Source organism: Telopea speciosissima, chromosome 1 (genome assembly GCF_018873765.1).
Source record: "Telopea speciosissima isolate NSW1024214 ecotype Mountain lineage chromosome 1, Tspe_v1, whole genome shotgun sequence".
In the NCBI taxonomy this organism is placed as follows: domain Eukaryota; kingdom Viridiplantae; phylum Streptophyta; class Magnoliopsida; order Proteales; family Proteaceae; genus Telopea; species Telopea speciosissima.
Genome location: NC_057916.1, coordinates 28,984,926 through 29,012,744, shown reverse-complemented (window position 1 = coordinate 29,012,744; position 27,819 = coordinate 28,984,926). Strand labels below are relative to the sequence as shown.

Here is a 27,819-nt window from a genome sequence, read left to right as displayed (position 1 = left end):
ATACAACATTGATATGCCTCAGTCTTATTTGTTTCTACTGTTAATGTTTGTGATCATGATTCAAAGACGGACTCTCTTAAGTATATGTTGTTTGAAAAATGCTTCATGTGAGATAAGTCTCACTTTAGTCTTTATAGTGGTGTTTATTTCCTACAAATGCTAATTTTCAATTTTCACTTTGTTTAAACTTCAAGGATCATAGTTGTCATTTGAATGCAGATGATCTTTCAGTGACTGATGGCTAAACAATTGGGGTCTAGCATAAGTCTATGGAAGGTCGAGAGTTCGACTCTCCTAACCCCACCCTTCGTGAAATAGTAATAGTGATAGTGTAGTAATAATTGTGACTTTGTGAGACCCCTTGTTGGCACCTTGTGGGTCCTTGTTGGCCCTTTGTCGATTTAATTTACACATAAATCAAGAATCCAAGTCCTTTTTTGTTTTTGTGTATAAAACATTTAAATGAAATGAAAAAAGACCCAGTATATTAGACCCACTAGCTGCCTATAGTATATGATATGGGCTTCAATAATTTTTTCTTGGATAGGTGACTTCAATAACCTTTTGGGCAATAGTTTTCATGTGCACAGCCTGCATGAAGTACAGTTGGATGGACATAAATGCGCATCTCAATCGACCAAAAACCCCTATAAGACATGCGTGACAGAGGAATCTCTCTTGCACAAGACCTATTCTCGGATTTGGGTCCTTTGTGGTGCGACAAGGTTTGTAGCACACCATCTAACGGTCGACAGTGCTCGAGCACTCAAACTAACACTCAGGCGGGGTGTTGGGCTATGTGCCCAAGCACTATGGGCCGTTGGATGTGCGCTACACTCCCTGTCGTGCTATAGAGGAGCCCAACGCCCTATTCCCAACTTAATAGAACTATCAATTTAAAAATTTTTTTTTTTGGTTGAATAATAGAACTACCACATGTACATACAAAAGTGGAACAAAAGGTGGTTGTTTCCCAGTATCATCTGTAATGAATGGAAAGGCTATTTTGGTAATTTAGCATGTCAAGAAGTGCAAGGGCCGTGTACTAATAGAAGGGCATTTTAGTAAAGAACTCACGCAATTTCAAAAATAGTTTACGAAAAGAAGAATTAAAAAACGAACCAAAAAGGAAAGGAGGAGGGAAGATTTAAGATACCATAGGCGGCAAACGAAAATATTTATAGCGGCAAAGAGGTAAGCTTCGAATCGCTCCTCCTTACCTGTTAATCTGCCGTTTATCTGCTTTTAACTCACTACAATCCTTCACTTCTTTTAGAGAGAGAAATTAAGGATTCATAGTTTGTTTATCATAGAAATGGAAGAGTTTCTGAGTGACCTCACTACATTTCGTGTTGAATCTATCTGGCTTTCACCGTCCATAACCTAGGGTTTTGAATCCGAGCAGGTAGTCTGCATCCAGGTTTTGTGAACTTTTAAAGTTTAAACTTTGGTTTTGCATTTCAGTTTTGTGTTTTTGCTGATATTGCAACTGTTGTTCATTCAGAAATGGAAGGTTATTGCAGAGGATTGGCCGATGGGTAGAGCACCGGTTGCTTCCTTTTTCTTGCTTCTTTAGTTAAGGTTTGCTATTTTTCTTGATTTCTTTTTGCTTCGTGATTCGTACCGTCGTGTTATGATTTTACCTATGATTATTGGTTCCTTTCACGGCAAAGAATTTCCCCTCTACAGGGAAGGAGATGATTGATTGATTGAATGTTGGCATAGAGCCCAAGTCACGTTCTTGTGATTCTTTAGTGTCTGTTTATCTAGTTTAGGTCGTAAAATGGATCAGATGTGTTCAAATTGGAATGCCTGCTTTTAGATGCTGTGTACGATTGTGCTTCCTTGCTGTCTTGTGTGTGATTTAGTCGATAAAGATAGAACTGTGATGTAGATGCATGTTAATTTTGTAATCTTAAATTGTAGGTCATCGTCGTTGGCAAACTTTCTTATGCTGGATAAAACTGGGTGTCTCAAGTCTCTAATTAGAACCTTAACTTTGATGCCCCACTTTATGTTTTCAGTGACAACCTTCATTTTGATTAAATTGGATGAAATTGAACGACTCAGGTATCCAATTAAAATTTCAAGGTTTCATCATGTGTTTCTAGCTATAGGAACCATCAAATAAAACACTGTACTTTACTTGGTTGTTCTGTGATTGAAGGAGTAAAGAGAAAACTGAACCCCCTCCCAACTCCATCCACCCCCCCCCCCCCCTCAAAATAAAAGAGGGAGAAAATGATAACACTATAGAATTTACAGTTAAGGTCTTTATTAGAAGACCAAGTTCAAATGGGTCTAGGAACCTAAGTGAGAACCACATCACAACTTAGGAATGAATTGGAAAAATTACAAGTTCAAACTAAAATTTCTAGGTCTTCAATACGCCAAGTTATTTATTCAGCTGAGCTCTTGACGCATTCTTCAATTGATCTTACTAGGGAAGCTTGAATCTTCAATTCGACTTCTCATCTTCATGCCTTTGATGGACTTACTAGCGTATTATCTTCCAATATGTTGCTATATCACGCCGTACATGGACTTAATGAAATGTCTTGATCTTCCATTTGTGTAGATATTCCATGCAATATATGGTGTTGACCAAGTTTGAGTTGATGTAGGTTGGCAGCACTTTTTCCCTTTGCTTTGGCAGAATTGCTGCACACTTTGGAGCTTGAGAGGGTAATATGTTAAACCAGTTCAATCAAGCTTTTTCATGGGCATACACTAGTTAGAATCACAAAAACATATTCCATTTTACAATGTCTCAACATTCTCCCCCTTTTTGGTGATGACATACTAGTGTGTGAAACAGACTATATGCTCCCCCACAACCCATGCCACACAAGAATATTCCAATTAAATAGCTAATGGGCAAGGACTGATATCCCTAAAGTGCATCCTTATTTTCCTGGCCAAGCAATGGATTACATGCATATCCAAGAATATGGGAGATTGCTCCCCCATGAATTACAATGTATGCATCCTAGAAATAGCATTACCATCCTTATAACTCCCCCTGTTTTTTTTACTATATTTCTCCCCCCTTTGTCATCGACAAAAAGAGACATTTACTATTGAAGTGAATGAGATGAGAATTAGCAAGTACCATTTAAAGTACAAGTATTGCTAGAAGCATGGTAATCATGCTACATAATGAAATAAAAAAGTAATGAAACCATTGAGACAAGTTGGTTTCATAAATTACTTAAATCTTTCATAGATATGATTCCATTAACCATGTTACATAGTGAAATGAAAAAGGAATAAAACCATAGATAAAAAACTTAAATCATTTCATAGATATGATTTCCTTACTTCTTTGATTGAAATGAAAGTAGAAAAAATGCTCAAGTGAGCTTACAAGAATAAGTCCAGTAGTAAGTTAGTGTTTAAGTAATAAGATGAATTAGAGAGGATTAGAGTATTGGAGAGGGAATAGCACTGAAGGGGGTGAAGATGAAAGGAGTAAATAGTTCAACGACACATGTCACTCGGTGTCTTGAAGACTAATGCATTTTAGTTTGAACTTGTAAATTTTCTTATTCATTCCTAGGTTGTAAAGTGATTCACTCAGGTTCCTACATCCATTTTCAGTGCTGTGATTGGTATGCTGTGGGAGATTCTCCCCACACTGGCAGTGTGGTGAACCTTCTCTCTAAAACGAAAAGAGAAACTTTTTTATTCTTTACCTAAAATAATTGCATAATTTACTTAAATAGCTATCCATATGTAGTAATTATACTGTTCAGATGCCATAACCAAATTTGGAATGATTTAGAGTAAGAGATACAGTCATGTTAATTAATGATTACAAAAGTTTATTTTCTAGGTTTGAAAATTTTCATTTGCGTTCTCTTTTTGTTTCCCTTGCAACTAGACGGAGCTTCTATTTCTTCTACATTAAAAATTCTTGTTCTTCAATATATTGTGCCAATGCATTTATTTATTTCATCATATGATGATTAGTTATAGCCCTTAACATGTATTGCACATGCTCTCGAAGAGTTTCCATCTGTATCTGAAGTCTCAACTTTCCGCATTTGATTCACCACATCTATCCTATAGATGGCTTGACAATGATCTCCTCAAATTTGTAATTATTTTGTTGAGCATAGATTAATGATTTCAGCTATGGTATGTCTTTTGGACCAGACTAAATAGTTTAGTTGTTCAACCCATCACGCAGTGACTAGAATGGATTGGTTGGCATTCTGAGTCTCTGACCCAAAATATTCAGAAATAGGATAGACCAATACATTGTCCAGCTTTATATGGCCTATCTGACTCATAGTTGACAAGGCGGTGGAGGGGGGAAAAAACCAAGGCGATTAGGCACTGCTTCGGCGACCAAGGTGCGTCTAGGCGATGCATTGACAACTATAATTTGACTTCTCAATGGTTTTTTTGGTGGGAAGGAACCTAGAAAGACACTCATAGTAAGACAATGTATCCTTTTGTGTGTTTCATTTTTATTCCCCTTACCTTCCTCGGTAAACATGGCTGTTGCAGCTGCCTGCTTTAATTGCCATTGTTATTTTTCAATTAAAAAAGAACTAAGTTATTTTTTTGATAAACTAAGTGATCTTGTAAGGATTTATTGACTGATGTGTTATATGTTTGCTTCTCATATAGATCATTGCCTTAGGAGAGGACAATAAGAGGGAGGAGGTACAAAACTATCAGCTGGACTAAGAAAGTTGATGATCGTGAAATTAAGGTAGATCTTAGACTAGGCTCTTTTTGGCTTTGACATCTATATGTTTTTCAGGTAGATTTCAGTATGAGGTTAGATATGGTAGACCTAGATTTGCTAGTTTGCTTTATGTCATGGGAGGCCTTGCGAATGGTGCTCCAAGACTTGTAGTACTTTTTTTTAAAACTTGAAATCTTTTAAAGTGGAGTGGTTATGCAAGAACTTTTCTTTGCTACAACACAAGATTTGCAACAAAAAAAAAAAAAAGAGCAGTTTTTTAATTAAACATAGTACATATCACATTTATACTCCAAATGAAACAAGTTGAAAAATATATTCGATCTTTATTTTTGTTGACATTGGCTGCTTTAAGAAGAATGGCTCGATTTCGAGCATATGGAATGAAATAATCATCATAATGTTAATCATGTACAACTACAAGCCCACTTAACATGGGATTTTACAAATTTAACTTGACCCATCAATCTTTTCTTTCCAAATTGACTTGCATTGGTCCCTGCTGATGACTGGCCTCATGGTAGAGGAGGTGACATTAAATGTACAGTTATATGTTTGGTCAACGATGTGCTCTTCAAACGGACAGATGCTAGCTAGGATTTTTGTATTGGCTTTATAATCTGCACATGGCCTACTCTTCATATCCTCATGTCTTTGTCCTGGCCAACTTGCTTGCTGGAAAATGCAGTCTGGCCATTAGTGGACGTGGCGCACGGGTTTTCTGGTCAAACCCCCTTACACAGACAAATCCTACAAAACATTCCATGAAAGCTTAAACAAAGTTGACATTGTAATGCCAGTGTATCAGCTTTTTCTTTATGAAGGGCATAACTGAAGCAAACGACAAAATGAGTTAAAATATTTTAGGATGGATTAGTGATATATGAAATGTCAATACTATATTTTGGATTTTCTGTCACAATTTTGCCAATTATAACATCATTGGTTTTTTAAACCTGACCAATTATTGACCTATTGCAAAGACTGAATCAAGCTAAGTTCTCACTTTGAAAGTCTTTGTTATGTCATCAATTTTTTGGTATCTGCATTCGCAGGGAAAGAAAGAAAAATATTCTGTCCTTGTTGAGTTTTGTTATTTAAGGCAGGCATGCAACCTCCCCCTAGTTCCCCACCACCCATTTCTGTTTTGGCTGGGCATGATTTTTCCAACTTAATCTGTTTTCATAGCTGATTTTCATATTATAATTTGTCTTTTTGCTAACAATAAATCCTTCATTTCGAGTAGTAATGTAAGACTAGGTTGCTAGTCCCAAAATAACCCACAAAAATCAAATTAGCAACAAACTAAAAAATTAGCAGGTTAGGGTTCCAAGCCAAACCAGCCATGAGAATACCACCAAAGTAGGATCCAGTGTAGCTTGTAAGGAGAGAAGATTATGTTGAAAGTTTCATACAATTCCAGTGGTGGATTTGGGAGAAATAGCATCAACACCAAAATAGCAGGTAAAGCTCTGCAGGCCAAACCAGCCACCAGTTGGGGCTCAAGTTTGGATCGAGTGGGGGTCCTTTGGAGATGAAGCTTGCTGCAACTTTGAGTCAGATCTGATGAAGGGTTGGAGAGATCTGAATTGGTGATGGAATTAGCAGGTAGAGGCTGTAGAGCAAACCAGCCCACAGAATGGGTTCATACTAGGATTGAGTAGGCCCCTTGTGGGTGTGATTCGATCCTCAAAACCCTGCTGGAAACAGACTTCAGGCCTTCAAGATATGATGGTTCGATTGGGACTGGAAAGTAGGGCAGCATCAACAACCCATTCGTCTCCAAATTGTGTTTCACACACCAATATCTCCGGAATGGACTCAATGGCTGTGATAATTGAAGCTGCCTTCCCTTGTTGCTCTTCCATCTTCAAAACTTCAACGACTTCCATGGTAGCATTTGTTGGAGGTGGAGGGCAAAGAGAACCAAATGTGACTTTAAATGTTTGCGTCATGCTCTCTTCAAGTGCAAGTGTCTTTTGGTGGTAATCTTGTGGAAAGGAGGGCTTTTTGCGCATATGTTCCGGTAGGTACTGGTTCTTCAACTCGTACTTCATCTCTTCTCAAGTCTTAGGTTCACGTTCCCTAGCTATGAGTCTCTCTTCACGGAGTTTCCAAACCTAAGCTTCCGCTCCTTTGTCGGGTTGTACCAGTCAAAATATTCCTCTAGAGAAACCTACCATTCAAAGAAGAAGACTAGATCCCTTTACCCAGCAAAGGAAGGAACTTCTGACTTCATCTTGTATTGACATCAACCCTAGAAGTGATAGGCTCTGATACCAAATAATGTAAGACTAGGTTACTAGTCCCAAAACAACCCACAAAAATCAAATTAGCAACAAATTAAAAAATTAGCAGGTTGGGGTTCTAAGCCAAACCAGCCATGAGAATACCACCAAAGTAGGATCGCGTGTAGCTTGTAAGGAGAGAAGATTATGCTGAAAGTTTCATACAATTCCAGTGGTGGATTTGGGAGAAATAGCATCAACACCAAAATAGCAGGTAAAGCTCTGCAGGCCAAACCAGCCACCAGTTGGGGCTCAAGTTTGGATCGAGTGGGGGTCCTTTGGAGATGAAGCCTTGCTGTAACTTTGAGTCGGATCTGATGAAGGGTTGGAGAGATCTGAGTTGGTGATGGAATTAGCAGGAAGAGGCTGTAGAGCACACCAGTCCACAGAATGGGCTCAAACTGGGATCGAGTAGGCCCTTTGTGGGTGTGAGTTCAATCCACAAAACCCAGCTGGAAACAGAGTTCAGACCTTTAAGATATGGTGGTTCGATTGGGGCTGGAAGTAGGCCAGCAACAGTGGATTGTTCCTCTTGTTGAAGTACAGCAGCAGCAGCAACTTTGGAACGGCAACCACAGCACTCGAGTGATTCTTGGGTAATTGGATTAGTCTCAATAACACAGCAACTCACAGAACTTGATGGAGCAGAAGAGAGGATGGAGAAGATGGAAAATAAAAGGTTTGGGGATAGGTGGATTTGGCTCTCTCAGCCAGGCTCCTTCAGCCCTTCAAGTCACAATCAAAACTTGACAAAAGGAATCATAATTTGCCAAAGCAATCTTCATTCACTGTAGAAATCGTGGGGGAGGCATTAACAGCCTTTACAATATAAAGAGGGCTATACTTGCACCTTAAGTAAGAAGAGAAATAGAAACTTAAAGTAATAGTTTGCAACAAGAAAATAGAAACTGCTCTAATTAACTAGGACTGAAATAAAATAGAAACATATAAAATCTTCACTCCTCCAAGGTGATAGCCGGAATCTTCATGTGGTCCCCACCAAGGGTAATATCGTCCAGCACTTGAAGTCCCAAAATATGTCAATAAGTATTGACAATAATGCCCCCACAATTCTTTTAGTAATAATCTTACCAAGACAAATTAAGGAACTGTGACATTGTTCACGTGAACAATAACATGAACAGTGTTTTGGCCTCTTCTTCATGTTTTCATCTACATCAAATAGGGTCCTTACATCTGAACTATGAGAAGAATTTGAGTGCATAAATTGTTTTTTGCCAACATAAATTTGTAAAAAGAGGTTTGGGTGCATAAAATGTTAGGTAAGTTATTGTTGTATGTGTTTTTTTTTTCTTTCTTTCATATAATATATGTAGATATTGAATTTGGAATGGGGGGAATATAATGTAGTCCTAGATAGGATAGGATCCTACTAGAAGCCAGGTGAACAGAAGTTCTGAAATGCTAGCTGATTGGGGCAGGATTAGGGTATTTTAGGTCAGATCTAGGGTTATACTTGGGAGAATGGAGTTGGGTTTTATTTGGTAAAACTAGGCAGGTCTCTAGGATTCTAATGATGTAAGGTTTCAAATTTCAGAAAATTAGGATTAGGGTTAGGGTTTCGGGTTTTGGGAATTAGGAAAAGAGGTGAAATTAGGGTTTTAGGAAGGGAATTTGGACAAGAGCTTCTGGCGGAGTGTCCTAGACACTAAAAGAATGACTCGACTGGAGTTTAAGCTGGTTTTGATGGTTGGATATGCTGGAATGGGATTTTAGGGTTTTGGGTTTATGTAGAGATTGAGGGAAACTAGGTTTTAAAAGATGGGATAGGTCTACAACCTAGGTCGAGTGTGGGGGTTATTGTTATGAAGTGATGTTTGAAATTTAAATGGATTTTGATGGGGAATAAAACTGGAAAAGGAATTTAGGGTTTAAGGATCTAGGGTTTAATGGATATCGATTAGGGTTAGGTTGGAGGATTAAGAAGAAGAAGGAGAAGATCTTCAATGGCAGCAACCTTGAAGACAGTTTTGAAGAAGAACCTCTTGATCTACAAGATGCAAGGAGTCATAGGAGATCCACCTACCCTTCCACCTTGATATGACTCACAAGGTTGTCTTGATATGACTCACAAGACTCACTCTCAAAGGAGATAACCAGCAGCAACAATGGCAGCAACAAAGAGTCGATTTTTTAAAACTTGAATAGTGGGGGAGCCTCCCACGTTTTCATTAATAAATAATATGGCCATAGGCTTCCTAATACAAATCTAAATAACTCTCCCTCTAAAAATCATGGAGGGATAGAATTAAAATACTTAAAAAAAAAAAAGATTCCCTAATCTACCAATAAGAAATAAACACTAACAACCAATAGGATTCATTCACTTAAATTGAACCATGGTCTGAACCGGTTCAATTTAAGTTTACAATTAAACTTAAAAAAACTAAGTATAGGAAATAGCTAAGGTTAAAATAAACTAAGTATGAATTAAACTAAGGCTCCTAACTATGGCCCTATGATTAGGGTGGCTCCTTCAGCTTGCGGATGCTTGGATCTGTATCAGAATGATTCTTCTTTTCTCGTAATCCAGTTCTTGATGCTTGTTACCAATTAAATATGATTGTGCACTCTTGTATAATTTCCCTCCCATTATATATAGGCACTTTGTGCAACGGTAAGATTGCTCCATTGTGACCAAGTGGTCACGGGTTGAGTCTGGATACACTGCCTTACCCCTGTTTGAATGTGTCATTTGTTATTTTGAGACGATAGAGCTGCGGTCTTAACCAAAGTATAATACGTTTGAATAGAATATTTTCTGCTTATACTTTGGTTGTCTTGTATGTGATTTTGGTGTTGGTTTTTTGCTTTTTGGATGGGTATCTCTATCTAGCTTCCTTGTATCTTAGAGTTGTCAATCAAGCCTACAACTTCATGGGTGCTTTGCAATAATAAAGTAATTATCCCTTGGTTGCTCAACTTTACATTGAATTGTTTATGGATGATGTGAGTAAGGGATTCTCCTGCCCTTTCCCATTTCAATTTTTTCTAAGCTTTGTGCCTTTTATGGGTGTGTGTATGCATTATTAGATGGTTTGCTATTATTTATTAATTATTGAATCAGCCAAAGAAGTAAAGATAATATCAGTAATAAGGGTTCAGCTTTCGGCATTTACGTACCTCTCCAGAAGCAGTGTTGAATTCCTTCTGTTGTTAGACCTAGCAACATATAACATTTTGAATTTCAGTTGCTCAGACTTGAATTCAAAGATTAGGTTAACTAAATCTTTATTCTGCATTCTTACCTTTAAATATCGATGGTATGGAAGTACCAAAGTAAACAGTCCTTCTTGCTAGATTCCATAACCATGCCCTTGGAACATCAATTGGGTTAATACTCGAATCATGATCAGCAAATACCTGAATGGGAATCATATTTTTTTGTTATTGCCACTCGATACAAAATCCAATTTCTGAAAGATGAGGTACCCTATAACACTATTTGATTGAGTATAGACTTGGATTATTGAGTTTTTTTTGGTTACCTCGTTTACTTGAAAGTATGTGCCATTGAGTGGAAAGCTACCTCTCATTGCTGTTCGACATGGTATCTGTTCAATGGAATGTTGTAAATATCAGTCAGCATCTAAAAGTAGCATAGTGTATTGGTTTTTGCTGTCTTATGGCTTATGGTTCTTTCTCACCAAAATAGTCCCTCGGACTGTTTGGGAATTTGCTTCTCGTATACTGCTGCATGAAAAGCATGTCTTCTCATTGCATAGGTTGCCTGATTCTTGAGCACCACAACTGCTTTTTGGTGGTTGGATTGATTCCGCTGTTTCACCTGATATTAGACAAAGGTTGTGATAAATAAACAAACACTAAGAAAATAAAAATTTCTCTTAATTTTGGGTCAAATAGCTTGGGGGCACTTTGTTAAGAGTATTTCTTTAGTTCCAGTAATATGAACCCCTCATATTACTGCAAAACAATAATATTTGTCATAATCACTCAAGTGTAATGCTTTCATCAGTTTGATTTAAACATAGATTTTGAAGATATATTGTTGGCACATGAACAACACGTGGCTGCATGGCAGCCTTTTCAACACCTTTGATATTATGTGTGTACCTGGGGTCCATATAGCAAGGAGGTATGAACATGGATCATCTGGTTCTCGCTTGTCCAGCTGTAAAGTGTATTTGGTTAGCAAGGAAGTTTGATATATTACCCAATACCAATTTCACATAGTAGTGGAGAATAACTGACCCCTTTCAGAAGTGGATGTGAATCAGGGAGTTCATAACTGCAATCAGAAAGAAATAAGAAGTTAGTGCAGATCTTGCAGGATTTGAGTCATCCCTACCGTTTAGTAGGTAACATCTTTTACTCAGAGAAGCAAATGCCAAATAATCAATATTGATATTCAATACCTTAATGATACTGGGTTGCTATTTCAAAGTTTAAACAATGACCAGGGAAATTAGGGCATTGATTAGTTGCACTGTCTGAGTAAGAGTCAGTGCCGCGTGTTACAGAATTGGATGATGCATGATTTCTGATAACTTTTTCTTGGCTTATTTTGGAAGGTCAGAATTAGAGTCCAAATAACTCTTCATTTCAACAAGGTATTGCTCTGAAACAAATCCAACTTGATTGTTGGAATTAGTGCCACACATATAATAATAATAATAATAATAAAATAATAATAATAATATTATTATTCATTGGGCAAATGTTCTCTGAACAGACAGGGTGGAATGGTATCTCCTACGCTCCTCTTTGCCAACACCTATTCACCCCTGGATTAAGGGAAAAGGATCTCAACTGGCTGTTCAATTTAGCCGCCACTTCACCTCTCACTCTCATCCGCTGTTGCACCTTTTGCATCTCTCTCCCACCACCATCACCACCGGCCTGTGTTGCCTTCGACCCTGTTTTCCCTGGTTGGAGCGGCTCCACCTATTGCTGCAGCTAAAGTTTAGAATGAACAGAACGATTTCTGAATGGGAACTGACTAAGTAGAACAATGAACCGTAGGGCCACTCAAAGTTGATTGAAAGTTGGAAGATTGGAAAGCGATTGGAAGGTGAGTAATGATACTCAATTATGATAGGACATGCTAGGTATAGACTATGCATGTGTAAAGGATGAAATGGTATGAATGACTAACTATTCCGCTCTAGCTTTTGGATCTCCACTCGTCTGTATAGCAATTTGAATCCCCAAAGGAAACTCACTTGGGTGCAAATTGATAGAAATCTTTTGCACTCAGAAGCAGATCTCTATCATGGTGAAAGAAGGGAAAACAAGCAATCTTCTTCAGATTAGGATCAGTTGATGCACTTACTCGTCTGCCCTCTCCTCTCTCGGTTTCCAGCCAGAATTCGAGAAACCTAACTGAATCTGTTCTAATATTGGTGGTGTTTATCAATGTCATTTATCTTTAAATTTGGGAAATGGGAGGCACATTTGAAGATCGAAAACCCCTTTCAAAACACTACAGCCAGAATCTTATTCGTTCCTTGAGAAGTTTCAGTCACTGTAATTAAAGGAGAAATCTTTACAGAGAGGAGATAACAGCTATATCACATAAAGAGCCCAATAAAACATAGCCGCAACGGTTTGAGAAGAAAATCAACAGAGGCCCCAGCATTCTAGTTGATGGAACCCGAATTCTCTGTTTTCAAGGAAGCAGTTTCCGATTTATTTGCAAGCTGCCTACTCAACTTTAGCTGCAGCAGACAAAGGGAGGGGGATTTACAAGTTGATATATTGTGTATGTGAACTAGATTTGGTTGATTTTCAGTGACGGAACCTGAGTTCTCTTTTATCAAGGACAAACTTTCCAATTTATTTGGGTTTCTGTTTTTTGTTAGCTCATGTTCTATTGGGTTGTTACAGTCATGTAGGTTTAGATGTGGATACAAAGGTTTATGAGGGAAGCATCCCATACTACATTTGCGAGAGTGAGAGTTACAGGGTGGAAGAAATGGGGAAGATAGTAGGAGCAAGAGGAGTTACAGGCTTGCAGTGGAGGTTGGATTGTATTGTCGGTGGGCTGCTGCCGAGAGAGAGAGAGAGAGAGAGAGAGGTGCAGTTGCGGTGAAGAGAGTGTTGTTGCAACAGCTCACTCCTTGAACAGCTGAGATGCAGATAAGATAATCTGACAATCAGAAAGATGAGTGCATGAGAAATTCCATCCCACTTTGCTTGCTCAGAGAACCTTTCTTCATAATTCATTTTAGCTCCACAAATTCAGGGAGAAAACATGGTATTTCTTTTGTTGTTGCCAACCAAACTATTGGGGTTTGGTTGGGCAATGGGGGGTGGGTTGAAGAAAATAGAAAAACAAGGGAAGATGTTGCCAACTTACACTTGGTGCTCAGTCCGTAGCCTGCTCACATTCTTCAGCTTTGGCACAGGGATAGAAGTAGCTTCTGGAGTCAAGGCAACTAAAGCTTGAGACATGCCTCCCTCTTGAAGTTCCATGCCGTACGCATTCAATAAATTCTCTAAGTTCGTTGTGAACTCTTCAATATTAAGCTTGATTGTTGGGATTTCGTCAGGATCATCATCAAGAATGTCTTCGATATCATTTTGTGATATTTCTGTGCATTCAGGCTCTGGTGATGCTGGGATTTCGACAATAGGTTCACAGCTTTTTTTATGCTCCTTATTTTCTGGTGCTGCCACTAGTGAGTTTGCCTCTGTTGCCTCGGGTAGAGGCAGTAGCATTGTGTTGATACCCAAAGTTGGGTTGTGCTCCGCTACAACTGGAACAGTTGAACATACTATACTCTTCTCCTCTGGAGCTGGCAGGGCAAATCTTGCACTGCATCCAAACATATTCATTAGTAGGTTCATTTTTTGAAACTTTGATTTATTTTTAAGCACATCTTTATTTGGGGGGAGGGTTAATTTTGAGAAGATGGAAGACCCAGTTTTCCTGAACTCCATTACTCATGTAGAGAAAAGGGTGTGCAGATTCTTGGCTGACAGGTTCATGAATCAGTTTGATTGACGATCCTGATCATGTAATCTGTGATCTCCTTTTTTTGGGGAAGGGGGTGGGGTTTACATCCATTTTGTATTTCTTAGCTTGGATGGTACATATTTATGGTCATTAAATTATAAAGTCCAGGCTTAGCATATGTGCCTGAACAGAGGATTTCTGACTTATCGATGATGCTTAATAATCTGGTTAAGATATACTTAAGAAACTTGGAGAACAAATGATATGAAACCTTGCAAATGCACTTGCAAAGTGTTTGCACTCTCCTCTCATTGGACATGCATTGCAATTTGGCTTGTTTTTTGTACAGAAAACCTGCATAAGACTCAACGCATGCCGTCCCAATTAGCTTTTATACATGCGTAATAACAAGTGAGGGAACTTAATTCAAATTTCTAGTAAATGCAACAATGTACCTTTCCAAATGTAATCATCTGATAATGCAATTCATACCTGTTTTCACACATAAACCATTATTAGCTTTTGGTGATAGAGATACTACTTTTGTTGCCCACGTGAGTCCATATAAGAAATGCATGCAACTTTAAATGAACATTAAATCTACAGAAGAAGAATTCTGGGGTTACAGTGTCCGTTGATCTAGTTTGCAGAGCCGTGGCCAAAGATATTTCTGAATTGACTCCTGCACTGGGTACCTATATAATTTGAGGGTTAGACGGTTAGCACTTTCATGTTATGGGAAAGTTAGTACTGTTATTTGTGTGGCATACGATACTCACATTTCTAGAAGATGCAATTGAAGTGACTCTGGCAGAGGTTGTAGTGGCACCCATCCCAGTCTTACGGCTATGCGGCCAACATTTGTGTCAACCTTATTGTGAAAAGAAATTGTTGAAACCATACCAAAGTCACAAGAATAAAATATTGAGTAAGTTTGTCTTCATCCTATTGATTTTATAACTGATCATTGGCTTGCTGTCTAAACTTACTGGAAAAGCAAGTTGATGAAGTGTCAGAAGCCGCACACATTCCACACTTTTCAGGCCCAATCCCCTTACGCTTAGCAGATATTCCCTACAAGCAACAGAACATTTGAGAAAACAATAGATGCTAAAATGACATATTGGGGCATGTGTGTGTATGCGTTTGAACTTATGTTTGCAAGGAGGTGGTTTACATATTTATATCGAGGGCTTACTTTACTTGGTCGGGTGGAACATCCCTCAACCATTCAAGATCAATGCTTCCATGTTCCCTAACAAGTCGATTGAGGAAATCCTGCAGACATTATGTGAGTACTTAACCTTCCTGAGGGCCTTTTCATCTCAGTTTACTGTCAGATTTGAGGGAAAATTTGCATACCTTGATTCTCTCGGCAAGCATATTGTTCATTCCTCGTTCTTTGATGGCACTAGCAATCTCATTAACATTTGCACATCTCACTGCTTCCCAGTCCAGTGAGTCCATTGTATTACTACTTCTTTCTTTTTTCCCACCATTTGCATAAGCTTGCTTTCTTAAACTATCCCAATCAAATTCTTTCTTTTTTGCTGCCTCCTTTTTTGCTTTCAAATTCTTTGTACTGCCAGTGGCTGAGTCATCAGAAACGTTAACTTGCTTTTTCAAGTTTGATTGAATCAACTCGTCCTCTCTGCGTTTTTCTTGTTCTGCTAGACATTCCCTTTCCGCATCTAAGACTTCAGAAAAATTCAGTGAACTTGATACTTGGTGCATTCCACTGTTTTGCCTTTCAGCCAGTTTATGAGCAGGGTTTGTAGGTTTTCCAAGTATAGTGTTTTCTGACTGGAATGCCTCAATCCTATCTCTCTGTTGATGATTTAAGGATTCTGGGTTCCTCTCACTATAAGTTTCCAGTTGCACACTATCCAATGTCTGAGTCTGGTGCTTGTTTAGAGATTCACTACCTGCTGGTGGTTTTGCTTGAGCACTTGATAGTGCCTTTTGAACTGTAGTTGGACTTGCACACTCTCGCACAAGTGCATCTTGTTTGCTAATGGAATTGGCATGTCTTGTATTGGTGATTTCTGAAGCACTTGAAGGCAAGGGAGAACTGCTTTCTTCTCCTAACATCTCTGGGCGTTGCAGTACTCCTGAGTTGGGGGTAACATGCAAACTGTATGTACTGGAATGGGTGATATGCAATTGTGTATGGGGCAGATGTGAACTGGATGGATAGATGTGTGCAGATGAGTCTTTTAAGCAGTCTATCCTGACCGTGCTTGACCTATGCTTGTCAGAGTCCATACCTTTTGATTGGTTCTGTTCACCATTCGGGCTCTGGTTAAAGGAAGAGCTCCCACTTCGACAATCGCAAAATTCCTCCTGCAACATGACGTTCCTTTCCATCTGTAGTAGCTCCATAAAAGTGCAACGATCAAGACCATCTGATGATGATTTAGATGGACTCTGTGTTACCAGATCTTCTGCTTCTGAGTTGGAGTCTGAGCATGATCCATTCCTTTCAGTGATCTGGAAAGTAGAAGACTCTGTAGAATTTTGAGATGAAACTGCATCTTCAAGTGCTTTTCTATCCTCCTGTATAAAATTAACCATTCCTATATTCTTGGTCAGGCTCTCTGTTATGTTTGGGAGCAAATCATGGGACATCCCTGGACTGCTTCTGCAAACAGGCAACTCCTTGCCTCTTGAAGTGTCAGTGTAGCTTCCATCTCCCAAATTGCTCCCAAATGATTCATTGCTGTTAGCCACTTCCTGTTCTTCAAAGCGTCCGGCTTCATGGAACGTCATAGAGCTCTGGTCACAGACTAGCTGATTTGGCATATTTTCATGCCATTTGGTGGTGTCTTCTGTGTCTAGCATGCACACCTCTAGCTCTTCGAGTGATGCGGTTATTCCTTCTTTACCGCATGCTTGCTTATTGCACTTTGACTGGAGAGGAAATCTTGCAGCAAGGGACATGAAGGCAGAGCTGGAAAGGGAGGAAAGAAAATAAGGATTAATGATGCTCATTATTTCGAGGATAATCTATTCTGGAGTCTAGTGTTGGCAGTAGGTTTACCTGGATAGATGGTCAGATACATTCTGGGTAAGGAAGACCCCTACCACAGAGTCCACAACCGATCCTTTCCACTTTGAGAAGCGTCTATCCCCTGTGAAGAATATTTTTTCCCATTAAACATAGAAATATAATCAAGAATATCTATGTGCCATATGCACAAGTTTGGTATCTATGTTGCTGGAGCAGGCTAATGATTATGTTGACCTTTCAAAGGTCAGTACCTAAGACAATCATGCATGGGTGTTCTAAGGTTCTGTTGTGTTCAAATGCCTATAGAAGGGACGAGATTCTTGCTCCAAGCCGAAGACCCAAAGAATTTCTCTGAAAATGTGTACTGGTAAAGTGTCAGCCTCAGGATAGCTGCATCAGCTATAACCAGCATTGTTGAGTTGAGGTATATGACTACCTGATCCAAGCCGAAGCCCCAAAGAATTTCTCTGAAAATTTACTTATAAATTCATGATGTTGAGGCTTATGACTAGCTGATCATTTACATAGTTGTATATGACAAATCAGTATTTGGTTCATAACAGCTTGTAATATATTTCTGTTTTTTCAAATCTTCTTGGAACCATTTCTGACAGGATGGTCTGACTGCTCAGTTTTTGACAGTTCTGACAATTACTGTTTCTTAGAGTAATGGTAGAAGGTTCAGGCTGCCAGGGCAAATGCCCAGGTTCAAGTCTTGAGGGTGGCCACTTTGCATAAAAATGTGACGCACAAAAATGTCAAAGGTTAGTTAACCCAAAAAAAAATTTAAAAAATCAAAGGTTAGGACCGACTTCAAACTCACCCCTCCCAGGACCTTGCAAAGGTGGGACCAGCACTGGGTCGTGGGGCCTTTGACATTGACTGTTATTCATGGAATGAACAAAAAGGAAATACTTGAATGAGATTTGTAGAATTCTAACCTTCTAACACCAAAATCTGAAGTAGTTGAAATGACAGTCTTTTAAATATAAATCTAGTACTTACATATAATATATTTGATTTTTCTCTTATTTTTATTTTCACTCTTGAGAAAATCTTATGGTAGTAATTTTTCATGTAGTATGTTGCTTACCTCTCCCTTTAATAATGTAATAATTTGTTTTTTATTAATGACTTCAATGCAGGTCATCACTAATGCGGGAATCTAGATCCATCTTTTTTTGCTGGTTCAGGCAAAAATGACTGTCCCAACATGTGCACCTGACAATCCAACAAAAATTCTCATTGCCTGGGGATACAAGCAATCCAGATCCAAGAAATTCACAATTCGCAACATGGACAATATTTTGCATGTACTAGAATTTTAAACTGATTGATACTCTAATAGGCTTCATTTTAGTACCTTGGACAAGATGCATGCGGGCAATGAATGAGTCTGCCCGTCCCCGGAATACTCTCCGTTCTTCTTCCCACCATTTCTCCTTGTTCTCGTTCGTCTGTTCCATCCCTTCGCTGATTGGCTTCCCCATCAGAAGCTTCCAAACTCTATCTGTCTCTGGGTCAAGGTCAACTTTGGCCCTTGGCTTCCTTCGTCTTATAGGATCAAACAACCCTTCATAAGGAACCATTGTGCCATTGCCATTGTAAGGAACCATTGTGCCATTGCCATTGTAAGGAACCAATGCATTTTGCTCCGGGTGTGGGATTCTGTTAGTTTGTCCATTGATGTTTAGGTGCTTCAATCTCTGAACAATCTCATCTATGGGAACAATATTTGGCTGTGTTACTTTTGACCGACCTGCAGCAAAATCCCCCATGGAAGTTCATGTTTTTGACATGACAATAGAGTGAAAAATTGGTGGGAAGAATATAGAGGCTCTAGCTAATGGTATAAAGTGAAAATTTTTCTGCTTGAGGGCATTACCTCTTAATGTGGCTGAGGGCTGGTGTTGATTATACATAGAAGCCTTCTCTCGCATACGCCGTTGGTTCACACCAGGGTAAATTGAATTGACAGGCGGGGTTCCTTTTCTTGTCCTCTTTTTCTTTGCATGGTTTTCTGGAACAAGGGCTTCTAGACAAGCTGGAGGTCTATGAACAATATCTGTTCCCTGCCTGTCACCTGTTGTTGGTATTGTTTTCAGAGGCTTTGATGGCAATTGGGTACACTGCGGTATTGCAGTTAGGGAGGCCAAGTCCCGAACCCGTGTAGATCCCTTGGATCTCTTCTTTGTCATCCTTTCTGTGAGGCCAAAGTTGATCATGAAGCCAGAAGTTTGTAATTCAGCAAAGGTTGTCCTGTTGAATGAAATTGGATCAATGGTACTATCTTGGGCCGGGCAATTTTCCGTCTGCATAGAATGAGCATACATATCTTGTACAGAATTACTGATCCTGTTTTTTGGTCCCTTTGTTCCAAGCATATCATTGAACTGAGTGTGTGCTCTTCCAGGGTAACGCTGCAATTCTTGGCCCCAACGAACTCTGAATGCTGCTGTAGGAGATGAACTGCAAGGAGTGATATGTTGGGCCTTCTCAGTCCTCCTCCTCTTGCAAATTTCTGGAAAACTTAGGCCCAGATTGTTTCTGTTTCTGTGGTAACCACTCCCTTGAGGCAGCTCCTGGTAAGCCTGCAAAGAATTGTGTTGGATTCCTCCCCTCATATTCATGGTCTGCGCATGTGTCTTGTCAATTGTATGAGAATACTGTCTTTTTGTTCCCCTTGCTTGCTCTTTCTCAACAAATGGTACACACAGATTGCTATTGGGATGATTTTGACCAATTGACATAGGTTGTGAGTCACACTGCAAAAATGATTGCATAGTTTTTTCATTGTTGACAAGAGTAGCTCTTTCTCCATTGTTTAGGCTGGAACATGGTTTCTCCATGTCATTTATTTTCTCTGGGATGCAATGTGAATTCTCTGTTGGTGGGTCTCTCTTTGTGGATTGTGGAGCAGAGTCTGTTGTTTCAGGCAAGGAAATGTAGTCTTTGATTACCTGGTTCAAGGAACAGTTAAGGTCATAAGCAAGCCCAGCTGATGTGTTGTTTACTGTCACTTCAACGCCTTGCCCAAGCTGCACAGTTGATTTTGTTCCAGAACCACCATCAATTCCATTGCTCAAGTCCTGGGCCTGAGATTTTGAATTCAAATTAACTATCCACCTTAAAGATGAGCTTTCGACACTGTTGTACAGAAACCCCTCCTGGTTATTGTTATCGAGTGATGTGTGCGGGTGTTCCTCGTTTGTTTGGTCTTCCAAGTTGAAATTCAGCACCCGCTTACATGATTTTACGGTGGAATTGGGTGATGGATCTATTGTCTCCCCTACCTGTATTGATGGAGTTTCTGAGGCATTGAGGTTTTTCTTCCTCACATACTTCCTCTTCACTGGTGGGTTCTGTTTGTCACTTGCCTGCTTCGGATTCACTTGCTTTGGGGTCCTTTTGGGTTTCCCTTCTACAATGACTTTTGGCCTATGCTTCTTCCTCCTTGACTTTTGCTGTGGTGGTGTCTTGTTTAGATCAATGCTATGGTTCCCTTCCTTCTCAATTAATGTAGCTGAAACAGTAGCAGCAGATGTGTCCACTAGAGGATGTGAGAGTTCAGTTTGAAGCTCTGTAACCTCATTCATGCAAGTCATGGGCTGTGTGCATCCCCCACTGTCGAGCTCAATAACTTCGTTCTCATTGGGATCAGTCAAAACCTTCTGCTTATCCTCTTCCCTGTAAGATGTCTCACCTACTGAAGAATTTGGTCTTTCATAAAGCTGGTCCTGAATTATCTGCCCCTTGTCTGGTGTCACTGGTGCAAACTGTGTGGACACAGCCCCCTCAAAGAGACAGTCAGCAATTGTGTTGGGTGGTGAATTAAGATCATAACTGTGACGATGAACTGGTAATCCATCTGTAAGCCATAGTATATTTCAGAGATTATCTAACACAACATCAAATAAAAATTTAAAAAATAAAAATCCATAACTGTGGTTCTAATTTACTTAGTTCTGTCCCCCTCCCCCCTCTTTGGATGGACAGGGACTAATACCAACCAACAGAAAGCTAATCATAAAAAATTACTACAGAGGAACAATAAAACAACCATAGGAACGAAAGTAACATTTGTAGTAGTAAGAGAAGACCTTGTGTTAACTCACTCTGATGCTCAGATTGGGAGTTGCTGTTATTCCAGAACTCGGCGTTGAGTGTCCGATCGTGGTTCGCATTATAATTGCTTGCACAGTGAAAGACAGGGAAGAATGAGTGGTTACTCGCTGCATTATGGCTTCCTTGGAGATTGGCACATACACTGGAGGAAGAAGCCACAGAAGCCCCACTCGTCAAAGCCAGAAGGTCTACAAAAGGAATGTTGTTCCAACCAGCCGAGATGTTCATCATAGCCTGAGTTTGGGAGGCCAAAAAGGGACCGGAGCCTCTACTACTTCCTGCTAAGTCCATGGCCGAGTCCCAATTACTAAGCCTCCCGCTCTGACCAAGAGAAGCCATGGAATCAACGCATGCAGTTGCACCATTTAAAGAGGGAGGCTCTTGATACAGAACAGGTGGGAACCCCAGCGATTCTAGCCAATTCGACTGGCCAACAACCTGACTCCCTTGTCTCTCAGCCGGGTTCGGCTCCAACAACCTCATCGCAATGGGCTTTCCTGGTGTTGCCGGAATCCAACCTTCCTGAATCTGGAAAAATTCATCTTTCTCTTCAGGAATCGAAAGCCCTCTACCAAAGTCCATCTCCAGACTCTGAGGGTCTTCACTCTTCAAAAGCCCTGTCTTTTTTTAATCACTCCCCTGCTTCTGTACCTGTATATCTGCAATGATATAGTGTAAGTCGATCTCTGATTTTCTTCACCAAGCTCTTAAATTGCATGGAAATTGCCGATTTTCCTTATATCTCTCTCTTCTCCAAACCCCATTGTCTAATCCTTCTCTACACTTGCTCTAATAGTTGCAGAAAAACCCAGAGTACGCTCACGCCAAAGTCTCAGAAGCTAAAGAAACAGCAGCAGCACACAGTTGAAAAGAAGAAAGAAAAAAAAGAATCCTTAGAAGAAGGGGAAAGAAAAAACGGGAAAAAAAAAAAAAACTAATCTTTCCTTCTTAAGCGGAGGAGGGAGAGAATCCTAAGTGCTGATGAAACCGGAAAAATCACAAAAAATCACCTGCCAGAAAAACTAACAGATCTCTCTTTACAAAAACTCTTGATAATCGATTTTTGCTGGCAAAAAGATACAATGAACCACAATAACAAGAAGGAAATAACTCAATTGGAAAAAAGTTTAAGTGCTCTTCAATTTTGCTATAAATCTGCTCTTACGATACATTGGAGAGAGACACATCACCAACTACCAAAAATCTCACAAAAATCTTCTCTGTAAATCCCAAAGGATAGACACTACTTCTCTAACCTTGGCAACATATAAATATGTTATAAAAGCTTTCCCAAAACTAAGAACCACCGATCTCTCTCATACTAACACCACCGTCGGCGGTTGAAATTAATGCCGGACTTCTGGTCTGGTCTTCCTCAGTAAACGCGAATAGAGAAATTTAGAGAGAGAGAGAGAGAGAGAGAGAGAACAAAAAGAAAGAAAAGAAGTTAAATTGAGTGAAACTAGTTATTTAATATGCAGAAATTCGTGTTTTAGACTGACTCAGTAACCTCTTCTCCTTTTTACATACTAACGTACTCTAGCCGTCTGCCATATTCAATTTTGTAATTGGACTAAGAAACCCTATTATTTATTTATTTAATTTATTTGAAGTTTTATGGGTATTATTGTAATTTCAGAAAGAAAAAAAAAGTAGATAGATTAGACTCAAACGTGAAAAAGCATAGGATAGTAGAGAGTCCATAGAGCTTAAAACACGGCGGGTAAGTCGTTGGACCCCGAACTGATACATGTGATGAGAGGAGATTGGCGGGAATTTAACCTCTCCACGCGCTATTGACACTTGGCGTGTGAGAGTTACTGAGATAGATAGTCTTGTCTTTTGTTGACGCCGTGATGCCGTTATAACGTCGTTACACTGACGTTATCTGCGATGTTATAATGTGGTACTTCGCCGTTAGTGGTCCCCTACTGTGGGTGTAATGATGCACGCATTCCCAACCGCTGCTTAATGTATTGGTGGACAACCATTATATTTCCTTTTAATAGTTTGATTCGTTACTGCTTGTTACACAGTAAGTATTGTGAATTGGACGGTTAAGATGAGTAGAAACTTCTTGATATCAATTAGAGCCCTTGATTTTGAACTGACGGTTTAAAGCAGTTTAAGTATATCTGTGCGGTTGCCTTCTAAATCGGCTCTCACTCATTGAAACTGCCAACTGCTCGGGACTTCTAGGAATTTTGTCTCACGTGAGGTGAGACTGTCCATCGTGGCAATTGGATTGGAATCTGGTTGGAGAATAATATATTCCAATCTGACATTAGCATGTGCAGCGCGTGTAAATACGCGTCACTTAACTCATGGCGCGTGGTTGAATTTTATATCTATCCTTTTCATAATGTAAAGCTATAAGCGTGCTTCACGCAATTACATAAAGCATGTTCAATGCGTAACATGCACTACACAGTCCACGGACCAAGCATTCCTAGTCGGATCGCCAAGAATCGTTCGATTCATATCGGAATCATATTGGAATCGATAGGGAACGATAGGGTAACGAATCAAGGGTAAAAAGGTAAAAAATTGACCGATTCGTATTGATATTTAATTGGTACTGGCCGAGACCAATCTCGTATCTGATACTGATTTCTAAAACCGTACTAACACACACTCTCTCATGTGTGGGTGTATGTGCAAGCGTGAGCAATGATTAGAATAATTGATCTAATATAATAAAGGAAAAACGCATTCAAATTTCAGAGTCCAATTCAATTGAATACTCTTCCCATTTATGTTAGTCCATGCATGTTTACGTTACTCTAACCACTCTGATTGACCATGCATATTTATAGTATTCTAACCACTATTGGGTACTCTTCCTATCCTGGTTTTCATACCATCAGTTTTCACTTGGAAATCTTTGATTGGATTGAAATTTACATGTGAATAAAGGATTGAAATTTACATGTGAAGTAATATGCACTACACAGTCCACGGACCCAGCATCTCGAGTTGGATCACCAGAATAGTCCGATTTGTATCGGAATCAATAGGGGACAATATCGATTCTAGGGTGACGAATTAAGGGTAAAAAGGTAATAGGTGCCGATTCGGATCGATATTTGATTGATATTGACTGAGACCAATCCCGTATCTGATACCGATTTCTAAAACCGTACTAACACACACACACACACACACACTCTGTCTCTCTCTCTCATGTGTGGGAGTGTGTGTGTGTATGTGTGTGCAAGTGTGAGCAATGATTAGAATAATTGATCTAATATAATAAGGGAAAAACGCATTCAAATTTCAAGAGTCCAATTCAATTGAATACTCTTCCAATGTATGTCAGTTTATGCATGTTTACGTTATTCTAACCACTATGATTGAGCATGCATATTTATAGTATTCTGACCACTATTATGTACTCTTCCATTATCCTAGTTTTCAAACCATCAATTTTCACCTGGAAATCTTTGGTTTGGTTGAAATTTACATGTGAATAAAGGACTATAAGTTTACCTCTCAATAACATTTGGGACAAATATTTGAATTAACTTGATAGATTTATCAATGCACACCAATTTAACGAGTTAATTACATGTAGAACATCCATGTTTGGTGTCTCAGTCAAGGTTTTAGGTATTGGTATTAGATTGGCCACATCGATTGGTATCGACAAAAAAGATATTTTTTCTTTTTATAATTTTGATCGTTTGTAATTGATGATGCCAAAAAATATATATTAATATCGCATCGATATTGACCATGATCGACACTAGACGAATTAAATCCCTTGATGTCATAAAGTAAATAAATTAATCATATATGACGTATGTGTATATGCATGTGTATGATGTGACGATGATTTAAGTTAGTTATATCAGTAACAGAGCACATAGATTTTAGGGAAAACAGCATAAATTGTTATGATCTCGACAATGACATTTGAGTTTTATTATTATATATTATTTTTATCATGTGATAGATTCAGATGAGGCTAAAATTTTATAAAACAATAATCATTGATTGAAATGAATTATTCGTCACCGCCGTCGATAATTTTCGACACGATTTTTTAAAGAGTTTTTCAATCCAGTTTTGAAAAAGCTACAACCTATATGGTGGGCCATGGTCATCCATAGTGAAACCTTGTCAGACGCATCTGAATTAGAATCTTTTGTTCAACAGTGATTTGATGCCTGCAAGTGGAGTCATGACGTAAAGAAGATTCCAATCTGATGTAATCATGGAGAGAACCTATGGTCACCAATGAATGTCAGGTATGGGTTTGAATGAGTCTTTGAAGATAACAAAGCAAAGCATCTCTCTCTGACAACTTATTAGATAAAGTGGGGTTGATGGGGTTGTTTCTTTCGGAATTTAATGTTCTCGATTGAATAAATTATGTTTTTACTATTTTAACCTTAATATAATCATAAAATGACAGTCACAGTCCCTTATCTTTTGGTACTCTGGGTCGTACAAAAGCTAATAATGGTTAACGGAGTTAATTTCTTGAATAGGACAAGTAGACAGGAAGGTGAGACACGTGACTGGGGGAAGCAGAGGGCGGAAACAACAAAGTTAGATGTGGGTTATTTTCTAGTGTATGTTGTGACGTACCCAAAACATCTTGGGCACTGAATCAAACCGTTGATTTAGCATCTATGTGTTCTGATTATTCTATCATCAGGACAGTTGATTTTGTCCCAGTTACGTGGTGTCGTTGTCTATAATTTTTTTTGGGAATGGTTTGACATTGACATTTTCCTTGTGGTGGGTGATACACGGATGTATGATACTTTCATTGAAAAATAAGGCAAGAGATTGCTGCGTGATTGTGGCTCACACATTGGTTAATATGAGTATACATTGGGGGCATCAATATAGATGAAATTTTTTTATTTCACATGGGGTTGGGTGGTAATTTAGTGTGCTCGATCTATGTCTTAGTGGAACACTATTTCTCTGTGAAAAATATTATACAGATAATTTAAAAATAAAAAGGTTAAGAAAAAAATAAAATGTTGGGAAAAAGCGACAATAGATTGCCAGAGTACATATTCGTCTTATGGAATAAATTGTGATGCCCATATTGATATTCTCTCTCCTATTATGATCACGTGAGCCTCATGTGGACCATATGTAAATGATACTATTATCCAAATCTTAATTGGTGTGACGTGCAAAGTCTTTCTTGCACTAGTCTTGTGGGAAACATGTTCCCTAAAAAGGTTTTACGATTAAAAGTTCATATGTAATGTCTCCAAATTCGGATAAAAGATATGGGTGTTGATCCTCACGAGTCGCCGTGTGATAATGGCTGGTCTTCCATTTCTATTGTTTTTTAATTGAGGAAACCAATATTACATTAGAGTCTTACTAGAGAAGGTCTAAAATCCACAAAACATCAAAATGGTCAACTTATAATAACTGAATCTTTCCATTCACATGGCATAACTGTTACATAAGACTTATCACATATAACTCATTGTATTTTTTGATACATCTTTGTAAGAATCTGGTCAATTACATCAAAATTAATTTCTTCTAAACCTTTATATTCATTACAAAAACTCTATCACAAGTTTCAAAATGTTTTTAATCTCTTTGATCATCTACTCAGGGGGCCTTACGTTCTTTCCCCTGGCTATAGTGGTTGTCTGTATGCCTATACTCTATAAACATTTAAAATATTGGGGGTAAGCTCAACTAGCTAGTGAGAAAAAAAATATATCGTATTCAATGGCTAAATCAAATCATGCTAAAAATATGTGGTTATCATGAATCTATCGATTTGAAATATGATATTGTATCATACATAAACTAACATACATGACACATTTTTTTTTAACATACATGACGCTAAACAATGAAAACATCATTTATCTTTTACTTTCTTTCTATGGCAAATAATCTCAGTGACTTGCTACTCTGTGCCTCACAAAAGTGAGGACACCATCTCATTATCAGTAATGTCGTTACGTATCACTGTCGCATACTAATAACCATCCCCAGTGTACCATCACGTATTGTGATCGTACACTAGAGACATGTCTCTATTTGTGTTGTTACCTATTGTCATCGCACGCCCCTAGTCATACCGTTACGTACCATAATCACATGCTGGGAGAGAGACCTCTCTAAACCTCATCCAGAACCTAAACCTCTACTGGAAAGGGTTGGCAGTCACATGGTCTCTACTATTCTTTTCTTGAGTACATAGTACCCCTTTACTTTAATTACTTTACTTACTTCCACTTCCAGTTCACACTATCCATCCCAACTCTTGGATGGGAGTGGACATTGATGGAACCCTTACTATCCCCTCATACTAGTGAGGTAGACATGGAGAGACCCCATTATCCCTCCCAATCCTTTGTTGAGGTGAATATTGACAAACCTTTTGTTTTAGTTTTTTTTCTGTACCTTCTCATCTTAGATTTATCATTCCTCTCTATTTGTAGACAGTTTATAAAACAATTATATCATTTTATAACAAAACAAAAGTGATCTCAGGGGCAATGATAACCATATAAAATATTGCTAAAACATGCATTTCATTTAAAACATAATGCATAAAGTAATATAAGAATCCCCCTCACTTGTGTGTCTCTACTGCGTACTTATGTCAACTATACTTAAACAGACGTTTCTCGATCAAACTGGATCCCTACATGATAAATCATGCTCATTAGACCCCTCTTTAAGTGCTCTTAGAATAGTAGGTAAGATCCCCTACCATTCCCAATTAATAAGCCATCAAATA

General features: G+C 38.8%; 1 protein-coding gene and 1 long non-coding RNA gene across 3 annotated transcripts in view; one reads left to right on the top strand and one right to left on the bottom strand.

Annotated features, from left to right (window-relative positions):
• Window positions 1–21,857, bottom strand: part of LOC122657036 (transcriptional activator DEMETER-like) — a 32,389-nt gene extending 10,532 nt beyond the window's left edge. The window contains exons 1-21 of one of the 2 annotated variants that reach the window (XM_043851787.1): window positions 21,740–21,857; window positions 21,071–21,701; window positions 18,937–20,823; window positions 18,841–18,855; window positions 18,319–18,714; window positions 16,986–17,076; window positions 15,308–16,895; window positions 15,144–15,223; window positions 14,935–15,019; window positions 14,725–14,816; window positions 14,572–14,640; window positions 14,401–14,437; window positions 14,217–14,299; window positions 13,346–13,804; window positions 11,239–11,275; window positions 11,101–11,158; window positions 10,674–10,813; window positions 10,515–10,580; window positions 10,275–10,389; window positions 10,150–10,188; window positions 5,015–5,467 (exon numbers count right to left, since the gene is read on the bottom strand). In XM_043851787.1, the coding sequence (XP_043707722.1) occupies window positions 5,364–5,467; window positions 10,150–10,188; window positions 10,275–10,389; window positions 10,515–10,580; window positions 10,674–10,813; window positions 11,101–11,158; window positions 11,239–11,275; window positions 13,346–13,804; window positions 14,217–14,299; window positions 14,401–14,437; window positions 14,572–14,640; window positions 14,725–14,816; window positions 14,935–15,019; window positions 15,144–15,223; window positions 15,308–16,895; window positions 16,986–17,076; window positions 18,319–18,714; window positions 18,841–18,855; window positions 18,937–20,823; window positions 21,071–21,662 (6,033 nt within the window). In that variant the 5' untranslated portion in view covers window positions 21,663–21,701; window positions 21,740–21,857 and the 3' untranslated portion in view covers window positions 5,015–5,363. Of the gene's footprint in view, window positions 1–5,014; window positions 5,468–10,149; window positions 10,189–10,274; window positions 10,390–10,514; window positions 10,581–10,673; window positions 10,814–11,100; window positions 11,159–11,238; window positions 11,276–13,322; window positions 13,805–14,216; window positions 14,300–14,400; window positions 14,438–14,571; window positions 14,641–14,724; window positions 14,817–14,934; window positions 15,020–15,143; window positions 15,224–15,307; window positions 16,896–16,985; window positions 17,077–18,318; window positions 18,715–18,840; window positions 18,856–18,936; window positions 20,824–21,070; window positions 21,702–21,739 lie in introns of those variants that run through there. The other variant, XM_043851795.1, reaches the window with a different exon arrangement.
• Window positions 20,695–25,927, top strand: LOC122657064. The gene is made up of 3 exons (XR_006332209.1): window positions 20,695–20,825; window positions 20,976–21,176; window positions 25,917–25,927. It is a non-coding gene; the product is annotated as an uncharacterized LOC122657064 (long non-coding RNA).
• Window positions 25,928–27,819: the final 1,892 nt, after the last annotated feature.